The sequence below is a fragment of the Aptenodytes forsteri genome, unplaced genomic scaffold (assembly GCF_000699145.1).
Source record: "Aptenodytes forsteri isolate BGI_AS27 unplaced genomic scaffold, ASM69914v1 Scaffold6, whole genome shotgun sequence".
NCBI classification, from domain to species: Eukaryota; Metazoa; Chordata; class Aves; order Sphenisciformes; family Spheniscidae; genus Aptenodytes; species Aptenodytes forsteri.
In genome coordinates this window covers 690,321-715,011 of record NW_008795709.1, presented here as the reverse complement: position 1 = coordinate 715,011, position 24,691 = coordinate 690,321, and the positions used below count along the sequence as shown (strand labels likewise).

At 39.9% G+C, this 24,691-nt stretch overlaps 1 protein-coding gene across 1 annotated transcript in view; it reads left to right on the top strand.

Moving 5' to 3' along the window:
- Positions 1-24,691, top strand: part of SH3D19 (SH3 domain containing 19) — a 77,878-nt gene that overhangs the window by 4,381 nt on the left and 48,806 nt on the right. The window contains exon 2 of the mRNA XM_009283300.2: positions 4,739-4,778. Within this exon, the coding sequence (XP_009281575.2) occupies positions 4,739-4,778 (40 nt within the window). The remainder of the gene's footprint in view (positions 1-4,738; positions 4,779-24,691) is intronic.

Below are 24,691 nucleotides of genomic sequence, written 5' to 3'. Positions count from 1 at the left end.
TGGCAATTTGAATTTGGGGCTCTTGATCTAAAGCAGTTGGCTAACGGGGACTGTTGCACCATTTAGCTATAGTCAGATGGGTAATAGTCAAGATACGCGTTACTAAAATAATGGTAGGAGCCATCGCATTTCTACATGATGTTGCTGCATTGATCTTAGCATCTAGGTTTGTTAAGGCCTGGAAGCTTACAAAAGTATGCTCATTGGGGATTAATGCGTTCAGATTAGGGCAAGTTGTATAGCCTCTTTCAACAATTGCCTATTCTGAGAATATGACTTCTCTGTATATTCTGTATTTTGGTGTTGCCAGCACTGCTTAAGAGTCCACTGTTCTCATTGCTTGGTTTATCTAGAGGTTTGCCATTGTTACAGAAATATTGTTATAAGTATCTCATGCTACTTTTCATTATGAAACCACTGCTGTGCCATCAGGGGCTAAAAACAAGAGATGGAGAGAGCTGGTTGCTCTAACTACATGTCTTCCTGAAAAGTGTTACGATGTCCTGCCCCCTCTGGTGGCTGCTCAATTCAAGACCCATAATTAAGATGAAAAATACAGTATTTCCCAGAAATGGTAATGCTGTGTGCCCCCCTGTGCTCCCTTCAGCCAATTCAGCTTTTAAAAGAGATCAAGCTGTGGGATGGGGTTAAGAGTAGGAAGCTACCTATGTCAGGAGGTAATTGCATTGGAAGTTCCCCAGTAGCTTTGCAGGGTTGAAGCAGCAGTATGTGTGTTAACTTTCCATGCATTTTTCAACAGCATTTCATGTTTATACTTAAATTTTTTTCTAGTAAAAGCACGCTTTTCAGTTGAAGTCACTCTTAGCAACAAGATACTTTGAAGAAGCTTGCAAAATAAACAGAGAAAAACAATGGCTCCGTTTGGTGCGAGTTGCCTTTTTCCTTTTCTTTGCTTGTCTTCCAGAGACAAGAGTGAATGCCTTAAAAACTATTGTTTTCTGCTTTGGTGGTCTTTTTGGCAAAAGCTTAAGCTATTCTGAGTTTGTGGAGCAACTGAAATAATGTTGAGTCAGTTATTTTTCTCCTGATGGTTATGTTTATATTTTCCTTGAGAAGAAAAACTTCTATCATAATAAAGCAAACAAACAAAGAAGATAATTTTCCCATGCTTGAAGGGAAAGAGAATCACCAGTTAAAGAAACCTGACCCTTTCTGAAAGCAACTGGAACATGGCATTTCTGTCTGCTGCTCAATCTTTGAATGCTGAAAAAAAGCATAAAGTGTCCATGCTATTGATGAAATATACACAGCACGATTTTGTAAATAAACAGTAGATTTGCCAAACAGTTGTGGTATGAATAGTGGATCTTTGTCTCCTGGTGTTTGCCTTGATTCTTCTGCAGTGCTTAAAACTTGGCGCCAGTCTTCCCAACCTCAGCCAGGAGTCTCTGACTTCTTCCACCTTGTCTGCTCCACCTGCCAGCTCCTTGACTTCTTGCACTCTATCCTGCTGCTGAACAAGGATAATATATTTCTCCCGCACTGGCTGTATTTATATAAGGGCAGCAAAGGTTTTGTAAAGAGTAGATGCTAGTATGAAGTGGAGAAAATCTCTTTTAAGTCTGGACTGCGGGAGGTTGGAGGATGGTCAGTTCTTACGGATTGAGAGACTGAAAGTCTCTGGCTATATGAATTGTGGATTGGAGGACAGACAGAAAGAACTTTTTTCTGTCTGCAGAAGAACCATATCTGTGGTGTACGTCTGTGCTATCTGAGCTATCTGAACTAGCTGGCAAAATCTGCAGTAGTAAAATTAGAGAGGTGATAGCACCGCACCACCTCTAGGGTAGTTGTCAGTAAATCGAGAACAGATCTGCCATGCTAGCACAAAGCCTGAACTACACACTCTTCTCCTCTAACTATCAGGTTAGGGAGATGATGCTGATTTTCAAGAATAGTTCATTAACCAAAATAAACTTAGAATCAAACAATCCAGTTCTCTAGCTTGTGAGTACCAACTGCTAAGGAATTCCTAGCCTATTTGACTACAACTACATACACAGTAAGGAATTGTATTACTTTAGCGACGCAAGGATAGGGAGAATAGTACTGGTGTCTCATCTGTGGAAGCTTGTGTCTGGAAGGTAGTATCTGTCACTGGAAGTGGAATTTTTTCCTGTAAATTTCCCATGCCGGAGTGTGGACTGCCTTGTTTGTTCATTGTGCATGCTAGTCCAGCAAACATTCAATGTTTGCTCTAATCTGACACGTGGTTTTGGCTTCCAGAGTTTAGAATTGAAGGATATACAGTATTGTGCTAGAAAGACATCATGTCCCGTAATGTTTTATAGCAATTTCTGTCTTTGATATAGAGGAAAATCTGTAGTGCAGGATTTGATTTTCAGATCTTTGCATCTATATGGTCTTCTTGCTTATTTCTGTTAGAAAAGATTACAAAGAGATCTCTCAGTTGTTGAAGTAACATGTATAGAGTAAAAGACAATCAGCTGTGGGCATGCACTTTTGTGAGCCAAGGATTTGCCTGCAGAATGCAGGAATGGGATCTGCATATGTGTGTGTTTAAATGTAACATATATATATATGTGTGTGTGTGTATATTAAAAAAAAAAGAAAAGATTTGCCTGTTCTTTCTGGGCTTTCATATTCTAGAGGTGTGTGACATTACTTGAATTGGTGCTTGTACGTGATGCCAAAACAGCATCTAGAATTGCAAAATTTAAGCACTAAATTGAAAGATTCAGCTCTTTGAGTCTCTTGTTACACTTGATACTAAATCAAATTTAAATGATTAAGCTCACAATAACCTTAAACAGGTGCAGGTTTTGTTTCTACTTTAAAATGCTAACTGCGTGCTTGTAGGATTACATTTCCCTTTGTTCTTCTTAGTAAGACCAGTGTAGATGTGGATGATGTGCTTTCACTAAGTTTAGCAGTAAATATAATGTGTAAAAACAAAGGTAATATTTCCTGTTTCAACATTTCAATAAAACAAAAGGGAAAAGGGAATTGCATTAATTTCCTGAACGAGCAGGTTGCAGCGGTGTGGCTGGGCTGTGGTGGATCTGCCAACTGTACGTGGACTGAGGGGGAGAGCTCCCAGGCTCTGTGTCTACATGTGCCCTGACTCCTTTTCTTCCTTCTCACTGATTTATTCACATAGTCTTTTTAGAAGTGGGAAGGTTTTGTCTGAATACTGTTAGATTGTGGCTGCGTACATAACAGGGAACACTGAGAACAAGCAACAGATGGCAAGCAGATTTCAGTAGGAAGTCTTATTTTTTTCAAGTGCTCACAGGTACAGAGGTTACATGAACAAATGATAAGGATGGAAAGAGCCTTCCTGTGTGCGTTTGAACAACTGTTGCTGCAACTCTGGTTTGAGCTATACCATGCTGTTTCTAGCTTAACAGAGTAGCACACGGTGCGATGAAATGGAGATTGCTGTGAGTCAGAAACACAGTAAATTATTACACTGTGTGGCTATGACAGCTCAATAGGAGCACCTATGGATGGAAAAAGCATTAGATACTTCTTTGAACACTGTTGACATGCAATAGTTTTTTACCACTTTAATGAAAACATAATAAAATGACACATAAAACTTGGAGAGGAAAATATTTCTTCTGTATACGAGATAAAACTGCACAAACAAATGTGTGCTATTAAGAGAACAAATTTAATTTCAAATGCAGAGCTTTAAGATTAAAAATACCATCTGTGAGTATGAAAATTTTTTTAGGAAGACTCTTATTGTTCTGTATAGACAAGCTTTTCAGTAAAGTGTTTACTAACACAGGAAAAATAGCTTTCTGTTTAAAATACACACAGATGAAAGCAGAAGCAAAATTACCATGGTCAGTTAGAATATATGTATTTTAGGAATACACAAATCTCAATTGCTTCTTTCAGGTAGCTCAAAAGTCATGCGGTAATAGATATTCTGGATTTAGAATATAACTGATAATATGTGAATTCTAATAACAACACAGTGGTTATTTTGTAATGCTTGTACGATAATCTTAACTCTTAGGAGAAGTATTTTATACTTTCTTTGCATATCAGAGCTTTCAAAAATAAAATTTAGAAATCTATCTAGATGACTTTAGCAACTGATAAATTGTTCAGCAAAAGAAGTTTATCTGAGTTGATATGATTGGACTGTGTAGGTTTTTATTTGCAGGTCAATCTCATTAGTGCAGCTAGGCTACTTGAAATACACACAGGATAAACAAACCCCTTTCTAAAACCACAGGAAGATTCAGTATCTAGAACACCCAGAAGTTGAAGAGTTAATGATGGGGCTGCACTGGATTCAGTGTATTTGCAGATGTTGCTGCAACCAACTGCTGATTTTTCTCCCATCCTGTCAGGGAACTCTTGCCAGCCGTGATTCATGGAATGATTTTTTTGCGCTGAGTAATCTGTGGTTTTTCTTTTTTCCTCTTCTCTCTCCCTTATTTTTACCCTAAACTAAAGTCCTTTTCATTTCAGCTAAAGGGAGGGGAAGCTTCCAAAGCATTAATACAAAACATTAAATACACTGTGTTTTGAGTAGAGGAATTTTAACAAATGTTAAACTTGCAGTAATTTTACTTGGTCTCAGGCAGAGTAGTCCAGTGCAGAAAAACAGTTTTATAACAGAATCAGCTTTTGGTTTTGCTAGTCATACGGTGTCACAGTTCTTTTAAGACTTCTGTACTAGTATTGCTAAAGAACATCCAACTTTTGCGCTGATATTATGCCTCCTTTCTCACAGATCGCTCTGAAAGAAATAAACCAGACTGCCGCTCTTCAGGGTAAGAACCATATTTCTGTATTTATTCTTCCCTTCTTTTCCTTTTTTTCCTTAATTTTTTCCTTTTATGGGATGAACTAGGAAATAAGCCAGAAAAATAAAAATGCCATTCTTCTACTTCTCTGTTTTGGTAACACTAATGAAATACCAAAATAACTTTGTGTTAAAGGTAATTGTTTTATATTCCTTATGGGCAAAATTTTGCAAGGAATTAACAGGGCTTACTACACTGTAATTGTGTGCACTTAAAATCCAAAGGCTTATTTATGTATCACGTACAGGGTTGTTTGGTAAAACTGTGGTTTAAGACAAGAAGACCTCATGACTTTTGCTTCTTTGGACTGTTTGCTTCTGTAGCAAGGAAAAGAATTCTTGGTTCAGTCAAGAATAACAACACTTTATTATTTGTCCCATTAACTCTGATCCCATCATACCGAAGGTTTCAAAACTGAGAGAAGCAAATGAACGGGTATTAAACAAAACACACACAAACATTTTATGTTTATTTAGAATTTCGATCAGCAATTGCTGTGAACTGCTAACATATTGATTTGCAAGGCCACATTTTCCCTTAAGCTTCTGAATATTCTGTAGTTTTTTTAAAAAATCTCTTTCTTTTTTGCCTTATTTCCAAACTCTCCCTCTCAATTCTCCACCAGGGAATAGGATCTTGTCCATGTTCTGTGGTGGATAATGGAATTTTAATGAAGTAAAGTGATAGAGCCGGCCAGCTAACACTGGCTCTCCCACTCCTTTGTGAAAAACCTTTCCAAAGGATGCCCCTGGTGTCCAGTCTTCTGACATGACATGACCTTTTCATTTGATTTTTACAGTCTGATTTTTTTTTTGTTACATTTTTACAGTACAGTGGGGTAGCTTTTATAGCTAGAAGAACAGAGGGAACTGTAGGCTCTTCTTATAGCACAGTTGATGTGTTGTATCTACCGTGTGATGTGATGGAAGAGAGGATGCTTTTCCCTTCCCTCCCATATCTGCAACAGCACTGTAGCTGTTTCCCGCAGTGTGTTTAAGTTGCAGGGGAGTATTGCCTTTGATTACTTATATCTACTTAAAACATCAATCACTGTATTTCCTTTTATAATTAAAAATACTTAACTTTTTTCCTTAAAATGATGTAGTTACAGTCTACATGTTTGAACTTTTTATTAGATCGTGTCATATTACAATGATGTCAAATAAATCTAAATCATTATCAAAAGGAAATCTAATTTTATCAAAATGTTTAGATAAAGGTTGAAACAGTTTCAGTCTGTTCCCCTTTCTTCTGGCTGGTCCTTCCCACTGGTACCTTTTTGCTCTGAAGTGTATTTTAGAAGTTCTAATTTGGAACCAAAAGCAAAGTAAAACTTCAGTTTTTTTCCATGGAATTGGAATTTCAAATGTGGACAAGCCCTGACAATAAAGCAGTGCCCTAAGTTGTCTGGGTTACAGATTCCAAATTCTCACGTGGAAAGCACAGAGAAATTAACAGTATAATGTAGGTTGCTCATAATGTTGAGAAAAATGCAGCTTTCAGTAGTCTTTCATTCCTGTCAGTTATGCGTGTGCTTTCTAACCATATCTGTGTATCTTCTGCCCCCTTCTCAATCTCAGTGGCCATTGTGTCATGGTAGTTCTGCTTTCCAGGATGAGCTATGAGGAAGAAAAGTAATTGTTTAAAGGGTAGTGTTGTTTTGTGCATGTCTTGCTGCTGCTTTTAGGCTAGAGCAGGAGCAGCCTGCCTTACTTAGATGATATACTCTGCTAATTGATACTGCTACACTCTGTGGTTCATCTCTCATTATAGTTGGAAGCATAATCCTGTGGTGACAAATTGCTGGGTGAGATTCTTATCCTCAGTCTGGCCATATCATGTCTGGAAAAAGAGCTGCAGCCACATGAAGACCAGAGCCCCTTGCTATAAGAACTGGGTGAAAACTAAATAGTGAAGTATGCAAGACTTAATTAAAGTGCAAAGCACACTTCTCTTGTAACATGGGCAGCATTTCAGAGCTGTTTGAATTCCACTGGGGACAGTTTTATGGCTTACGCCATTTTATGATGAGCTGCTACAGCCACGACGCTTTCCTCTCTGGGGGCAGCTCATGACAAGGGAAAGAGAAAATACAATGGCTCAAAGGCATCTTGTCTACTTTTTCCTCAAGCTGCATGTTGTGGGATGCATCTCTTAAAAGTGCAACGTACCATCCCTCTCATGATCTAAAGTGGAACAAAAATGACCTTGCAGGTATTTGTACTAGGACCCAAGGTCTAGTAACAAGAATTTCTGCACTAGAATTACTATAAAATAATGGAGGTGGACATGGGGATACTAGCTGACCAGATGAAGACACATGCAGTGAGCCTTAAGAAAGGTAGATATCCTAAGATGAAATAGTGAGTGTAGATGTTTCCAAGAGAGAGACAGAGAAGTGGAAGTTTATTTCATACAAAGCCCTGGTGAGATCTTGCCCAGAAGTCTGTCCAGTCTAATCACAAATGTGGAACACTGGGAAAAGAAGAGACAAAAAAGAGCCCAAACACCACCACCAACTCCTCCTCCTCAGGGTCTGTAAGGTTAAGTTTTAGTCTGGAACACAGTCAGCTTAATAAAAAGATCACATGACAATATTTCTTGTGATTGCAGGCGTCTAAAGCTTGTCTTTTCCAACACCATATTCTTATATGTTTCTGTGTATTTCTAGATCGGCTTGTGCTTGAGTCTTCACAGTATTAGGGATGAAGAGCTCATATACAATGAAACAGGAAGAGTTTTAAAACATAGCTCAGACATAATTCATTTGCAATGAGAAGCATATAAAAACCTGTTCTAGAACAGTATATAAATGGTCTTTAATATACTTCATTTTCTTATAGGATGATGCCATTTAGATAATGCAGGGTGAAACATATCTATAGCGGTATCAGGAACTCTTGACAAATATTCTGATTTTGTTACTAGCCTATCAAATACTTGGTATCGGAGAAGTGCTACAGGAAGGTGGAGTATTCTGAGTGGTGATACTGGGGTGTAGCATGACACTGGGAAGAAATCTGGGGAGTGGATGAACCAAAGATCATAGGTAATGATTTAAAAGGAGGGAAACAGATACCAGATAATGCTTACAAAATGTGCATTAATACGCTATCTTTTGCCTCTTTTGGCAATTAGCAACCATCTGCCATGCAGGAGAGTTTAGATAAAGTGAGGAGTAGCAGAACAGGGCCTGTGGATATCTTCTTTATGTACTGCTCTGCACTGATTTTTTTGTTAAATATTAGCACATTACTAAGATCAAAACAGATGTTCCCTGAATCCAAATAATACCTATTGCTATGTTAAATTTTTATCAAGAGACACTTAATTTCATGACCTAATATTAACCATCCTTCAATTGTTGTATTTCAGACAGTGTTAAAAATATGTCTGTACTGGCAACAGTGATCCGTAATTATCATTATTTCTTGTTTTTACTGTCAGGTCGCGCACTGTTGGCTTTGATAGATTCAGGTCATGCACTGCTGTAATACAGGTCAATTAGGTCAAAAGAAGTAGGCCCTTTAGTCTTATGCCTCTGAATGTTTTCAAACTGAAAATTATATGGTAGTAATAGCATAGAATAGAAGATTTCAGGCATCCACATATTTGCAGTTAATCCCCAAACATGAATAAGCTCGTAGGAGGAACTGGATTAATTTCATTATGCTTTTTTTTTTTTCCTTTGGGGTAAGGATTATGGATAAAAAAATCCTGAAACACAGTCTTGTAATGTGATATAATTCATTGTAGTCGCCTTGACCTTGGAGATGAGAGGATGAAGGTAGCTAAACACTGCAACAATTTACTGAGAGTTTTAGTAGTGTGTCAATCACTTGAAATCAAGTAAGAGATTTAGATTTTTAAAATCTAGGAGTCTACTGTGAAAGCTTGCCCTCAAAATGGGGAGGGGGAAGAAAATAATTAGTTCATTTCTAGAAACAGATTCTAGGTTTTACTGGCATATACTCTGGCTGCTGATTGTAATGTGCTAAAGTTCTTTTACAGCTGGTTGCCTTCATTTGATTGAACTAAATTGGGCTTTTAAATTTAAAATACATCAAGTCAACAATACAAATAGAAACAACCCTTCTTTTGTTCCTTTATAAAGAAGCACTTGAAGTGGCTGATCAAAGGGGCTACAGATCCCTTTAGTGAGGATCTGGTAAATCAAGCTATCATTTTTATGAATAGTATTTTGTATCTTACTTTGGTTTTAGGTTTTTTTTATGTAGCAGAATTCCATTAGTGAAAGCTTCTCTGCAATTCTATTTCCTCTGCTATATAATGTTGATCTGTGAAATTGTGTTTAATAAATATTACAGTAGTGGTCTGACTATATCTTAAGAATGTGTTTCCCCAGATCATCTGTGAAGCCTGAAAGACACCTTTTAATTAAGATCTTAAGCCTTTAACAGATCATGAAGGGAGTATTAAGGCACAGGCCTGAGAAGACAGTGGAACTGTCCTCATTTGATAGTTAAACTGATGTGCTTTTACAAATCAATATGCTTTCGAGGTCTTGAGAAAATAGACAGTAACAGGATTTTCTATGTTTTAACCATTACGGTCAGTCTGCGGTCAGTCATTTAATAATTCCAGCTTTGCATATCTGAAGGGGAATATTCCTTCTGCTGCAGAAATCTTGCTAGCTCCTAACCCCCGAAGCCTGGGGTTCTAGTTTGAAGCCTCTCACAAATTGCTGCTGACATTTGTGCACATAACAACTTGAGTTGTTTTGTCCTCAGGAGTAATTTCACTGCTAATTTTGTAAGCCACTTAACAGATTTTGTGTATTTTAGGTAAATTTAAAATCCAGGGTACTGTATTGGAATTGGGCATTGAAAAGAGTGAGAGGTGCTCTTGTAACCGTGCTGAAGACCTCTACTTCTCTGTTGTGCCTTAGTCAAATGGGCAGTGTGGAGAGACTTCTGATGCTACTGCTGCTTCTGTACTGAGAAATCACAGAATGGTGGAAATGTTGGTGGGAGGGGATCTCTGCAGGTCATGTAGTCAAATATCTTGCTCACAGTGGGAAGATGCTAACACTAGATCAGGCCAATGATGTCTTTTTCTAGCCAAGTCGTGAAAAACTCCCAGGAGAGAGAGATTGAGCCCACTTATTTTCACCCCACTTACAGGCTGCTTGTCTGTCTCGTAATAACTTGACTTCCAAATGATAATGCTGTGGGAGACAGTGCCAAAAGAACCAGTCTAAATCTAGTTCTTTAGTTCAAACACTGGACTACTTAATATCCAGAAAGACCATATTAATTCCCACAAGCATCCCGAAATACAGTTTTTCATTGCTGTCATTCAAAACCCTTGTTTTGTCCACTGGCAATGTCTGCGTTACTTTGTCAATGCAGCTGTTCCACACAGGAAAATTTCAGGCTTTTGCCCACCCAGCCAGTGTTACAGGCTGTAATACAGATCTGAAGTTTGAGACTTTGAACCTTGCTGACGCTCCATCTGAAAGGGAAGGGTTGTGTGTAGAAGAAAGAATGAATGTTGGAGGATGACACTTGTTTTACTGTTACATTCTTATTCTTTAGCTTTTACGATTTTTAAGGCTTGGGAGTAGCAGGTTACTCTTAGTCTAAGCATACTTTTAGGTTGTGAAAAGAGGAATGTCCTGCTTTTGTACACTCCCAGTAGGTCAGAAGTTGATGTAATAAAAAGTATCTAGTCTCCTTTCCAAACCCTTGGGGTGCAGTTTCACAATTGCCCTGAGCTGAGCTAAGCCTGTGCCACTCCAGAAGGAAGGATCTCATTCCCTCCTTTGGGCTGTCATCAGTGCTCATGTGGTTAGTTGGATCAGAAGGCTGATCTCCAGGGAAAAAAATAGCTGTGTCTCCACTTTACAGATGAAGCAGGTTCAGCAGAGGGGGACAGAGTGATTTCTTGCAAGTCGCACAATAAATCAATGGCAGAGCTGGAAGCAGGGGCTCGGTATCGTGACTGTTGTTGTTGTTATCTGAAAAGTACGATCATGTGACTCCATTTTTTTCGTTCTGAGAGCTAAATTTTGGGAGCGTGGTGCAATCCCACTGGTTAAGTGTGGATTTAAACTGGTGAAACTTGAGGTTGGAATCGGCTTATGTGTTTTTCTTTTGTTTATCCCGTGTTTCTGGTCAGCAGCACGTGCTGTGCGTGTCAGAGATGTTCCTCCTGGGAGTAGAATAAGCTGGAGCAATTTCGTGCAGCATATTTCTTTGACAGCTTCTTTGCCACAATAAATCATTATGTTTAATTTATTCTTTGCAATGTTAATTTTCCCTGCTCAGTTTATACTTATCTGTAAATGAGAAAAAAAATCACAGGTAGAACAGAGGAATAAATGGCAGATGGGTTCAGCTTAGTTGTTGGCAATTAGGGATCGTGTGGGTATGTAGAGCCTGTTGCTGCGGGTGTTTGTTTTAATGCCGCCAATTCATCACTGTTGTGTTGGGGATTTTTGGCTATTCATCTCGCAGATAGTGGTAAAGAGTTATTGTGAAGGGAGCATCCTAGCCAGCCTTCCAGATTCCCTATTCCTAAACAGAGAAGAGGGATTTGTTTTAATAAAAGAGCGCTCTGTTCCTGGTTTCTGCAAAGGGAATTTTGAAGGACTGTTTGCTTTGGTGCCCTGAACAACTCCTTCCGTTGTCTGGGCTGCTCTCCAGTGCTTATGCTAATACATAATGGAAAATAATGCTGAGAATGAGATGGTTGTTGAAGGAATAAAGAGAAAAAGGTTCACCCTCCTTCTTCACAGAAAGAATTTCAGTGCTTCTTTGATCATCTCATGTACATGAACAAGTTTCACTTGCCATCACCTTTCAGAGGAGACTCCTGTAGAAGGTACTGAGGACCATCCAGACACCAGGCCACTCTCCTTGTGCATTAGGAGAATTATCTGGGGCATAAACAACCATGATAGACCTTAGTTCTAGAAAAGGTGGTTTCAGGAAGCACACAATTGCACATCACAGTTTTTTTTAGTCGTGGAGCTTTCCTTTTAAAGGTCATTCTGAGAAGATTTCATTTTTTCGCTATAAAATGACAATAATTCTCCTTAAAACAACCATATGGCTTTGTCTTTTAACCCTGCTCTGAGGTGGATGGAAGATGTGGGGAGAACTGGAATTCTCTGTTTATAAGTAACATGTGGTGGGCCAAATTAATCAGTCATGGTTATAATTCTTCTTCTTTATGATTATTCTTTTTTCTCCCCAAGACATTTCAATGACAAATAGCACATGAAATTCATCTGGTGGATGGGAAAGAGGGCTGGAAGAGAATTCTTTCCAAAGGTATTTGTAATAGTCTCAAAGAAAACAGAGGAGGAGGAGGAGGAGCTGCTAAGGGAAGCTTATGGGATATGTGTCAGGGCTGAGGAGGCAGACTCAGCATTTTAGGTAAATTTAAAATCCAGGGTACTGTATTGGAATTGGGCATTGAAAAGAGTGAGAGGTGCTCTTGTAACCGTGCTGAAGACCTCTACTTCTCTGTTGTGCCTTAGTCAAATGGGCAGTGTGGAGAGACTTCTGATGCTACTGCTGCTTCTGTACTGAGAAATCACAGAATGGTGGAAATGTTGGTGGGAGGGGATCTCTGCAGGTCATGTAGTCAAATATCTTGCTCACAGTGGGAAGATGCTAACACTAGATCAGGCCAATGATGTCTTTTTCTAGCCAAGTCGTGAAAAACTCCCAGGAGAGAGAGATTGAGCCCACTTATTTTCACCCCACTTACAGGCTGCTTGTCTGTCTCGTAATAACTTGACTTCCAAATGATAATGCTGTGGGAGACAGTGCCAAAAGAACCAGTCTAAATCTAGTTCTTTAGTTCAAACACTGGACTACTTAATATCCAGAAAGACCATATTAATTCCCACAAGCATCCCGAAATACAGTTTTTCATTGCTGTCATTCAAAACCCTTGTTTTGTCCACTGGCAATGTCTGCGTTACTTTGTCAATGCAGCTGTTCCACACAGGAAAATTTCAGGCTTTTGCCCCCCCAGCCAGTGTTACAGGCTGTAATACAGATCTGAAGTTTGAGACTTTGAACCTTGCTGACGCTCCATCTGAAAGGGAAGGGTTGTGTGTAGAAGAAAGAATGAATGTTGGAGGATGACACTTGTTTTACTGTTACATTCTTATTCTTTAGCTTTTACGATTTTTAAGGCTTGGGAGTAGCAGGTTACTCTTAGTCTAAGCATACTTTTAGGTTGTGAAAAGAGGAATGTCCTGCTTTTGTACACTCCCAGTAGGTCAGAAGTTGATGTAATAAAAAGTATCTAGTCTCCTTTCCAAACCCTTGGGGTGCAGTTTCACAATTGCCCTGAGCTGAGCTAAGCCTGTGCCACTCCAGAAGGAAGGATCTCATTCCCTCCTTTGGGCTGTCATCAGTGCTCATGTGGTTAGTTGGATCAGAAGGCTGATCTCCAGGGAAAAAAATAGCTGTGTCTCCACTTTACAGATGAAGCAGGTTCAGCAGAGGGGGACAGAGTGATTTCTTGCAAGTCGCACAATAAATCAATGGCAGAGCTGGAAGCAGGGGCTCGGTATCGTGACTGTTGTTGTTGTTATCTGAAAAGTACGATCATGTGACTCCATTTTTTTCGTTCTGAGAGCTAAATTTTGGGAGCGTGGTGCAATCCCACTGGTTAAGTGTGGATTTAAACTGGTGAAACTTGAGGTTGGAATCGGCTTATGTGTTTTTCTTTTGTTTATCCCGTGTTTCTGGTCAGCAGCACGTGCTGTGCGTGTCAGAGATGTTCCTCCTGGGAGTAGAATAAGCTGGAGCAATTTCGTGCAGCATATTTCTTTGACAGCTTCTTTGCCACAATAAATCATTATGTTTAATTTATTCTTTGCAATGTTAATTTTCCCTGCTCAGTTTATACTTATCTGTAAATGAGAAAAAAAATCACAGGTAGAACAGAGGAATAAATGGCAGATGGGTTCAGCTTAGTTGTTGGCAATTAGGGATCGTGTGGGTATGTAGAGCCTGTTGCTGCGGGTGTTTGTTTTAATGCCGCCAATTCATCACTGTTGTGTTGGGGATTTTTGGCTATTCATCTCGCAGATAGTGGTAAAGAGTTATTGTGAAGGGAGCATCCTAGCCAGCCTTCCAGATTCCCTATTCCTAAACAGAGAAGAGGGATTTGTTTTAATAAAAGAGCGCTCTGTTCCTGGTTTCTGCAAAGGGAATTTTGAAGGACTGTTTGCTTTGGTGCCCTGAACAACTCCTTCCGTTGTCTGGGCTGCTCTCCAGTGCTTATGCTAATACATAATGGAAAATAATGCTGAGAATGAGATGGTTGTTGAAGGAATAAAGAGAAAAAGGTTCACCCTCCTTCTTCACAGAAAGAATTTCAGTGCTTCTTTGATCATCTCATGTACATGAACAAGTTTCACTTGCCATCACCTTTCAGAGGAGACTCCTGTAGAAGGTACTGAGGACCATCCAGACACCAGGCCACTCTCCTTGTGCATTAGGAGAATTATCTGGGGCATAAACAACCATGATAGACCTTAGTTCTAGAAAAGGTGGTTTCAGGAAGCACACAATTGCACATCACAGTTTTTTTTAGTCGTGGAGCTTTCCTTTTAAAGGTCATTCTGAGAAGATTTCATTTTTTCCCTATAAAATGACAATAATTCTCCTTAAAACAACCATATGGCTTTGTCTTTTAACCCTGCTCTGAGGTGGATGGAAGATGTGGGGAGAACTGGAATTCTCTGTTTATAAGTAACATGTGGTGGGCCAAATTAATCAGTCATGGTTATAATTCTTCTTCTTTATGATTATTCTTTTTTCTCCCCAAGACATTTCAATGACAAATAGCACATGAAATTCATCTGGTGGATGGGAAAGAGGGCTGGAAGAGAATTCTTTCCAAAGGTATTTGTAATAGTCTCAAAGAAAACAGAGGAGGAGAGGCTGCTAAGGGAAGCTTATGGGATATGTGTCAGGGCTGAGGAGGCAGACTCAGCAGGTTGTAAACTTCCAGCTCAGAAGTAGTAGTAGTTCGGTTCTCTCTGAAAGAATTTCATGTTGATATTTTAAAAGCACTGGAGCTGATACTTGAGCTTTGGTTTATTTCCCTAAGGATTTGTGTAGGTTTCTGTCTAGGCTCAGGTCAGTATCTACATTTTCCTTCACCTCTGGAATTTGAGTGGGAGAGCTCAGTTTGCAGTTATATTGTGTTGGTTTCCATGGCCTCTTACCCTGACGTGCAAGAGAGAGAAGAGATTGTTACTTCTTCCTTTTTTTTGTTCTTTTTCTGTACTGCTCACCTACTTTGTCATTTCATTGTAAGTTATTCTTTGGTGTCTGCAGATCATTCTAGTATAGGTAATTGGTTATCTTAAGTAGCATCTGATTTGGCAGGTCGAACATTGAAATGACTGATCAACTACTCTTTCAAAGCATGTTACAGGTGCATCCTCACTACATCATGGGGGAATAAGATTCCTAGTGAGGCCTGTCACATTGATAGTTTCTTCCTTCTTACTCTATTTCTGTCTAATGCTTGCTGTGCAGTTTGCACAACTGTACTTTAGGCTCTGATCCTGTCATTTGTGAGATGTTGCGTTTCTGATTTTGCTACAAAATTTCTCTTTTGAAAAGTGGTATTTTGCTCAGTGCAGGTATCGCCATTTGAATTTAGGCCATGTTTACGTATGGGATTTGTTCTAGTTTTGGCCATCTGTGACAAACCACAGACTCAACTGAGCTAGTACTAGCCCTTAGCGTAGACAAGGATGAGCTGCTTTTGCACCTGTTTCCAACTACTTCAGCTTCAGGAAAAGAACCAAGATCCAGTGGTACAAAAAGTCATGTTGCCTGTTCCCTTGGAGGCTACAACCAAGGCATGTCACAGGCAGGTCCCTTGCTACAGAGGACTGAAATTAGACCACACAACCCTAAATGTGGAAGGTATTCATGTAAGTATGGTCTATAAGTATGCATAGCCACATCCTAATCTTGGGAGAGTTGTTACGAAAGGTTTATCATCTGTTCTGGGTATAGTGGACATTCCCACCTCCTGAAGCTTGAGGCAAAGGCTGACTTCTAATTAAAGAGAAGGTCCAAGTCTAATCATAGTGTTCGAACCACAAATAATGATTACTTTGTTAAATCTCTCTTTTGATCTACAATGTAATACCTAGTTCAAGCAAAAGAAGTACATCAGTGATCTCATGTTATATTAAGCAATATTTTTGCTTGGAATAAATGCTTAGTGGAAAGAAATAGCTTTGGTTTTACTATTATAATTCTTCTATTCCATGTTATCTGGACTTCTGCTTCCCCATCCCTTCACATACTGGCATCTAGTATTAATACAGTATTAGTTCCAACAATCCTGATATCATTTTATGATTGGACCAATTCAGGAAGTTTCCCTCCTCTCCCAGGAACACGTTCTTTTGGGCAACTGCTTTTAAGACCATCATGTTGTTTTATTACCTTGTTTCCACTGCCCCTTTTAAAATATTAGGTCCATGAATAGCTAAAAGCATGTAGTGCTCCTGATGGATGAAGGTTGGACAGCTGGGAAGGAAAAGAATGGTATCATGGGACAAGTACAGTAATGACAGCGGCAGGAGAGGCTTTCTCACCACACCGTACTGGTGTATAGGACAGAAGATTATTTGCATTACTGCCCAATCTATCTTCTTCCTTCTGAGGCTGTTGACAAGGAAATGTGTTCTGTTAAATGGACATTTTACAGTGTGAACAGACTACCAATGCTTTCTGTTAATAACAGCATTTATTTTTTTCCATCTAGGACAGGTCTGAAATGATGACACAGTTCTCTCTATTTCCAGACTGTTCCCATACTGTCTTTCGTACGTTTTTTAAATGATGTCTGTTAGTATTTGAATTGACAAAATGCGCTTCTTAGTGCAGTAACTGCCTTGCTGCAGGTGCTAAACAGGTATTTTGCTTAGTATAATACAGATGTACTTGAATGGCAATATAAAACAAAATCATTAATGTTCTTGGAGGGCGTAAAATAGAAATTGCCAAGATTATTTTCACATTTAAAAAAAAAAAAAATCAGGATTTTCAAATGTCTTAAAAAGTAAATAACCCAAGATTTGTCCTTTTATCTTAAGATTTATCTTATTAGAACAACTGAAGTAACTGGAAAAAATGGTGAAGCTTTCAGACAGGCAACCTCCTTTCATCCTGAAAGACAACTAAGGCTGTAAAAATCGTCTTTGTGGAGCAGACCAAAAGTCCACTTATTCCAGTATTCTCATTCTGTCTTTGCTTATGTGTGAAGTAGAAGCCTAAGGAAAGAAGATAAGGAAAAAACAAGCGTGCATTGGAAAGTATCCATGCATTCTGTCAGCATCCAGATTTGTGTGGCTTGGGGCCTCTGAGAGAGGTGATGCTTTGTATTTAATAGCCCTCAATGGGTTTTCTTTAGTTTTTTTTTAATTCATATACACTTTTAGCACCCACACTGTTTTGTGGCAAGCAGTGCCACAGCTTAACCTGCTGTTGCATGCTGAAAAGTCTCTTTGAACTTGGTGCCTGCCAGTTTTATATAACGCTTTCTACGTCCTGTAGTGTAAGAGACTGAGCTGTCATTCCCTATAGCTTTGCTGCTTCTTGAGAAAGTTAAAATGCCGTTGTTCTGGGTTTAACTAGATCGTGTTAATCAATTAGGCAGTCTTAAGGAAAAGGTCACTAATACTTTTGAGACCCAGAGGCATGTTAGCAAGGGGAGAGGGGGATAAGGTTGTTGGCTGACATGAGAAGAAGGACAGGAACAATTTACTGCCTTTGGAGTTAAGGGCATTGCTGAGACTGGAGGTTGGAGAAATTACCCGTTATCTGAATCGAGAGCCTTTAAGCTGCACTGGAGATTTAAAAAAAAAAAAAAAAAAAATTATTTTCTAAGCTTGTCTTTGTAAATACTTGGGATCAAGGGTCAGAGGTCAGAGATGAGGTGGTTGTTATGAGAGAAGGGTAACTCCACTGATCGGTGCTTTTTCTGTCCTTTCAGTCGCCTAAGTAAGCTGAACCTGACACTTTGTGGCTCTTAATTTCCTCTGCCTAGTTTACCTGATGGCATGTGGTACATTGATTGAAGTGCATGGAGGAGCATGTGAGAGAGCTATGTGTTTTGGTGATTCTTACAGGTTAGGGAGCGGCATTGATTTCCGTGGCTGTGAAATGTTTTGGCAAGATGTTTCTTATGACCGTTGCTCCGGAAAGGTCCGGTTCAATCTGTTCTACAAGATGTTTGTTTCTGAAGCTAAACTTAGTTGAGTGGGGAAAGGTGATGATAGTGATTATTTTTTCCAAGCTATAACCATCCATTAGAGGCTGCAGTATTTACAGATTTGCCATATAATTTGAGGTCCATGATGTTGTAAGACAGCCAGGGTATATGATTGAGGGTGGAGGAAGTTCCTCTCGTCTTATAGTACGTTTGTATGGTGACTTGCTCAAAGATGAGATCTGTTTCACCGGAGCTGTGTCCCCCGCGGTTAAAGGCCTTCTCTCGGTTGTTGAGAGAGGTATTTTGAGTGCTCTCATAGCAAATTCAGTGCTGTGCCTGCCTATCAGGGTTTTGCAGTGTGTTTGGGATAGATGCAGGTTTGTTTGGGATAGATGCAGGTTTTGTAGGTGTAAGTGTGATTTTAAAAATCTGTTTGTCTCTGATGGTTGATGCTTCAGTTTCACCCTTGGAAAAGAATTCAGGTATCTAAAAACTTGCTGTTTTTCCCCAACTTGGATTAACAAAGATACTACCTTTACCTATACGCTATACCTTACCTACATCCTTGTAGAATCAGAATTACAAGACTTGAAAAATAATCTTTGATGCATATCTTTTGGGAATGGTTGACCTTAATTTCAGAGTTGCTGGATCTTTGTGAATGAATAAAAAGGGCTGCAGTTTAAGATCATATTTAAACTTGGAGGTAAACATTGTAGACCTACAGGTGTATGAATGTATGGTTTGTTGTTAGGTAGTGCGAGTTTCTGAGGAATCATTTTCTATATTTTGTAACCAAAAGCTCTGTCAGTATCTGTGGTATAGAAGAAAAGGAAGCGATTCAGTGTTTTTGGAGGAAGGGCAAGCGAAGAGCGTATAGGCAAACATACCATTTCTCTGACTGAGCTGCATGCAGGGCATTTTCTGGAAAGACAGGTCTGGTGAAGGGTGTGGTTATGAGATTTTATTTTACAATTTCTGTGCACTGTGCATTCTGTAAGGGCCACTGTTACAAGTTCATGGACCTCATGTACTGTAGGGTGTAACTGGGTGAGTCAACAGTCCATTGGAACAAGATGTGATCATGCATGAAGATAGTTTTACTTTTGTGAGGCTTTAACACAGGAGGGTTAAAAATGAGTTTCTGCTGCTTGTTAAACGATTTATTTTATTTTATTTATAAATATAAATGGCCAGTTTGAAGCCAGTATGTACAAAAGATGACCTTGTAATATTCTTACAGACATTTTTTGGCTGCTGGTTCACATTTACAGTGTAGAAGGGTTTTTGGGTTTTGTTTTTAAGTGCTGAGTTAAGACTTCGCTGTATTTGATGCATATGTATTAATACATCTGTTTTACAGACTGTCCCTTCACAACAAATGTCTTTGCTCTCAATATACATCTATGATTAAAATAATGAGGGAGCTCCTTTTGTTTCCTCACTCAGCTAAAGCTTAAACTCCAGCATATTTCACACTGCTTATTTGACTCAGATAGCCTACGAAGACGTTGAATTAGGCTAAAGGAGCGTGGAAATCCTACGGGATGGGACTTGTCAAAGAGTTCAACGTTGGCCGTTGTTACACTTTGAAATTCTCAAAGGTGCTCAGCTGATTTTTTTGGCACTGACGTCACACCAGCATCGAACACTTCTCGTAATCCCACTTCTGTGACTTAGGTTAAACTTTACCTTTTGGATGCTTCTCAAACAGCTGGTTTTGATATTACAGAGCTGGAATTGTATGCTGTTAATCTCTGACTAGGCAGGATCCAGATACTATCTTAACTGCTGAGTGTAGAAGCTATTTGGTACTGTCCCTTGGAAGTGAGACTCAATTATCCATCTGCCGGAGGCCTTAAGATGCCTCAAGATTCCCCAGGAACCCCTTCCTCATACATACACTAGTTTCCTCCTCAAAGGATGCATAGTAGTGGAAGCAAATGGGCCTATATTTTACAGATTATTTTTACATTGGAAACAGATAGATCTAGGCAAAATAAGAAACACCTATACCTTGTTCCCTTCGTTTGATTACTGCTCTGAAGTCTTTGAAGTCTGTATTGTTGCAAGCACCCGAGCATTCTCCTCCGAATTCCTCACCTCCAGCTCATACATCCTCTGGCTCCTGCTGAGTTCTTGCTCTTGCAGTCAACACCCTTTAGTTCCTGCTTGTTCCTCTCTGGAGCCATGCTCTGTTGTGTTTCTATTCCTAAGCTTCTCAGCCTCTGTGTTTTCAAAAGGCCAGATGAAATACACCCATCTTTTCATTACTTTGGGTGATTTCCGCCCCCATCCCCTGTTCTTTTCTCTTTGCTGATCTGCAGGTAACTGGCTTAGTAGGGATTTAAGATACTCACTGTTGTAAAGCAGTGTTATGTGTTTTGTTAGTAATCATTATTAATGCTTCTAGTCATATGAGGACATTTACATACCACTTTCCCCCTTTACAAAACTTTAAAGATAACCTTAACACTGTACTTATATGTTCTATGAAGTACACAGACTATTTGAAGAAAATCTAATATCCATACTTTGTAATAGTTAAAGCCCTGTAAAGATATCTTGAATCCTGTGGATCCAGATCTACAGGTTTTCTTTATGCCTTTGTCCTGCTCATCCTTCATGAGTAAACCAGGTTTTATTCATCTGTGATGTCAATTACAAAGGTTCTGGAGCTCATTCAGCCACCAGATTGTATTTGATGTACAGAGATGTATGAAGCAAGCAGAAAGTCCTGTCAGTGGCTAAAGAGGGCTTTGATTTACTGACTGAAATGCTACTGCAAATAGTTGAAACAAAGAACCGTTCTTCAGAAACAAGCTTTGTTTTGTATTGTTTAACTGTAGAAGTAGGGCACTGTCATCTTTCCCCGTCTGCAAATGCAGAAACTCTGTAGACTTTAATGGTAAAGAATGTCCATCAGAAGAAGCTGCAGTTTACAGCTAAGTTGTTTTATCTGAAAGAGCTGGTTCTTCCCTTCAGTTTTTTAACCCTTACTTTTGTGTCTGAATATAGTGCTGGCTGGGCCCAAATATCCTGTCACTATCACTATGACAATTCAGTGATACTTGCATTTACATTTACAGTGCTGCATTGCTATTATGCTATTATTCAAATTATAGGTGCTTTCTACTGCTAGAAATTTTTACTACCAAGGTTAAATTGTCATTAAAGCATAAATACTGTTTATTAATTTTAGTCAAAACATACTAGCAGGGTTATCACAACAGTGAGTAAAAATATGTTGATAGGTGGCATAGAGGAGAATCTTAGCTGTTACAGGAGGGCCAAACTCTTCAATAAGCAGAGCCCTCCATTCTTGTGATGTACATTTTATTGGGAGCTGAAATCAGTAAATATACAATGAAGATTGAGAATAACTTGAATCATGCTCTGAGGATTTGCCTTTCTGGAATGGGTGTGTTCATACAGTCATCTTTGGGATCAAGGTGCAGTTCGGCTCAGGTTGTTGTCTGAAAGAAAAGGCTAGGGGAAATCTATCTAGCATGTCTGTAGCTCTGGATCAGAAAGAGTTAATTCAGGGTACACATGAGCTGAGTGACTCAGATTCACAAAAAATTTGGGAGGTGTTTCAGCTTCAAGATCTAAGCCGGACATTATTAAGTATGGAAGCTGTTGCAACCTCATGACTTTTAGTTTGCTGTGAGAATTGGAGTGTGAAATGTTATCATCTGCTGCCATGATCTGCTTTGACTTCCTGCCTGTGCTCTGCCTTAAAATTGAAGGTTCGGTTGCAGAAATATGATCCCCAAGTATGACAGTGACAAGCACATGAATATGTAATAAGTGGTTGAAGAAACAGCTAGAGAGCAATTTCTGAAAGGATTTCCCTATGCTGATCAACGTGAGCTGTTTTAATTAGCTGAGCAGCTGGATTTTGGCTGCTTCTTAACTACATCCTCACTTGTCCAGACAGTGGGAAGTTGTGGCATTCATTAAGTGATGCAGAAGTAGACATCCTCAGCATAGTGGTAGGGATTGAATTGTCACCGGACTTAATTACTGGTTCAGGATTACTTGCTTTTGGGCCTGGACCCAAGAGAGAAGTAAAGTAGCGGGGTGAGTCTGATTTGCTAGATGGACCAGATCTGTACTATTGAGCATGTGATTTCTTAGGTGACTGGATCTTTATTAGCCTTCAGTACCCACAGGGTCATGACAATACCCCATGATTTAGCAGAGAATGTGAGAGTGCATCTTCATTTTACAGAGAGACCACTGTGGTGCCAGGCTGCTGCCAGCTGCTTTTTTCTGGTGCTTGTCTGGTCCTCCAATGAGCCAATCTGGATGACCAGCATTAACAGGGGAAAAAAAAAAGAATGGATCAACTGATACTGAAGGGTGAGAAGAACAGCTGACCCGAGGCATAGCCAGCATTTGGTGATTTGCTGTCAGATTAGCTGCAGAGTCACGGACTTAAGGTTTGTTTTTGTGAGTAGAGGCTGAGCTGCTTACCCCAAGGACTGCTGCTGGCCTCCCCGGCTGTCAGCTCCCACCGCTTCTCCAGTATCATCCTGGTGCTCATGTGGCTCTGCAGCCAGCTGGAGCAGTCAGCCTGTCTGGCTGAAAACTAATTGGGATGTTTGGGATGGGATTGTTTGTTGTTAGCAAAATCACGTGGCTGATCCAGCAGACTTGTGACCATGTCAGCACCAACACGAGAGAGCTGGTGGAAATGGTGAGCATGGGGAAGGTGGTACTACTGGCTGCGCGGTCTCTGCTTCTCTTACACTAGTGGGGAAACTGCACCTGGAGTCCGTGTGTCACGTAATCTAATTTACACATATCAGTTGGAGGACTGGGAGTCCTCTGCAGTGGAGGCATTGAAGAGGCTGATCACTGTGGATACATTTTCAGTGTAGATTCACTTAATCCACAGGATTAATACAGTTCTGTCTACTGCATCCACATCATGAAGATGGGATAGCTGTGACTCTTCTGTCCTAAATTTGGGAGCTTTTTGGTTGAACTAATAGGTCTGTCTTTGGCCTGCTATCAGGGTGGTAGTAAATCTGATCTTTTGCACCACCCTTAATTTAACTATGAAATTACTAACATCTTTCTGTGACTCAGTCTGCAGCAAAATCATTTAGGTGGCATTTTAAACATTTTGTGTTTGGAATACTGACTTCTAATAAGTTTTAAAAATGTTACACTGGAGTACACTGGCTGTTATAAAGATGGCATGATTTCTAAAGTAACTGAGAGGAATATATGATGCCTTTTATTAATAAAGCTAGTATTTTGCCTCGCAGTAATTTCAACATCAACTATTTAAAAATTCTTGGCTCACATTCCAAGAAGTCACAAGAAATTAAAAATAGCAACATTTTAACTTTTTTTACTCTTTGTGTGTGTGTGTGTGTAAGACAGGGTCGATAACCATCACAATTAAAAATATGTTAAAAAGCTTTTATGCAGGTGTGTAAACCTAAGGACTGATACTTTAAGAAAAGCCTCGTATAACATGACATGAAGGATGCTTCAGTATATTCATTTTTTAGAACAAGTGATCATTCTTTTTTTTTTTTTTCTTTCCCCCACCAGGCTTTTGTGTATGTCTAGAGTGGTGTATGAAAGAAATGCAACCAGTTTTCCTGTAGAATATTCATTGTTATGTCAGTTTAGATAAAGAAACCAAACAAAGGTCCTGGTTCTGATAAAGGGAGGAGGCGTTGTAGAGGATTGCTCGATTCCTGCTGAGAATCCCATGCAAGCCAATAGGAGACTGGTGGAAGTGGTTGAAGGAGAGATGCTGAGACAGGACCGTAGCTTGGGATGTCTTTTGTATCGCAAGCACTACCACAACCCGTAGGGCAGAAGACTGTAGATAGCCTGGGGAGACCCCCCTAAATGGCTACAGGTATGCTCGCAGGCAGGAGGGAGCAGTCACAAGCCAGTACTGCCTGTGCTCTCCAGAGGCAGGTAAAGCCCAGCACTCCTCCACCTGTTTGCGCTCATCAGCAGAGCTGGCTCACCAGCAGCCGGCTGGTGGGAACATGTCCGTGAGGTGCCCTAACGGCACCAGTGGCTGGAGCCACTGGTGCTCCTGAAACAGCTAAAAGACATGTGGGTGAAAAGGTAGCCCAGATCCTCCTGGTCTCTTTGCTCGGGTAACGTGTGACTTGAATGCTGTCCTGCTCTGGGCACACACAAATCCCTGCCTGCTCGCTCGGAGATGCCTGTGTGATTTGAGCTTTATTCCATTTGAACAGCACCTCCCTTCCTCTGCTGTGTGGGGACTGTTCAGGTGAGTGATACTCGCACGGTCACTGTGTTGGGTCAGGAGTCACCCCGCAGGAGTGGGCCTTTGAGAAATACTGTAGCTACACGGAAGTTGCGTTTGAAGAGAGACACTGCTCAGTGCAAGTAAAAGTGTTGGAGCAGAGCCCCTAATGAGGGAGAGACCATGGTTTATACACAGTAAGTGCACTTACTCTGCTAAACAGTTTACAGCTCTTTGTCCAGTCTAGTTTGTGGCAATTTTATTTCCCCAATACACAGACCTAAAATATGCTTTTGAAGCGTTTTCCTCAGGTGTTTATATCTAGAAAACTTGTCCTTGAAAGCCAGAATAAAGCCTGCCAGGAAAAGTGAGTAGGTGTTTAACAACTTCAAAC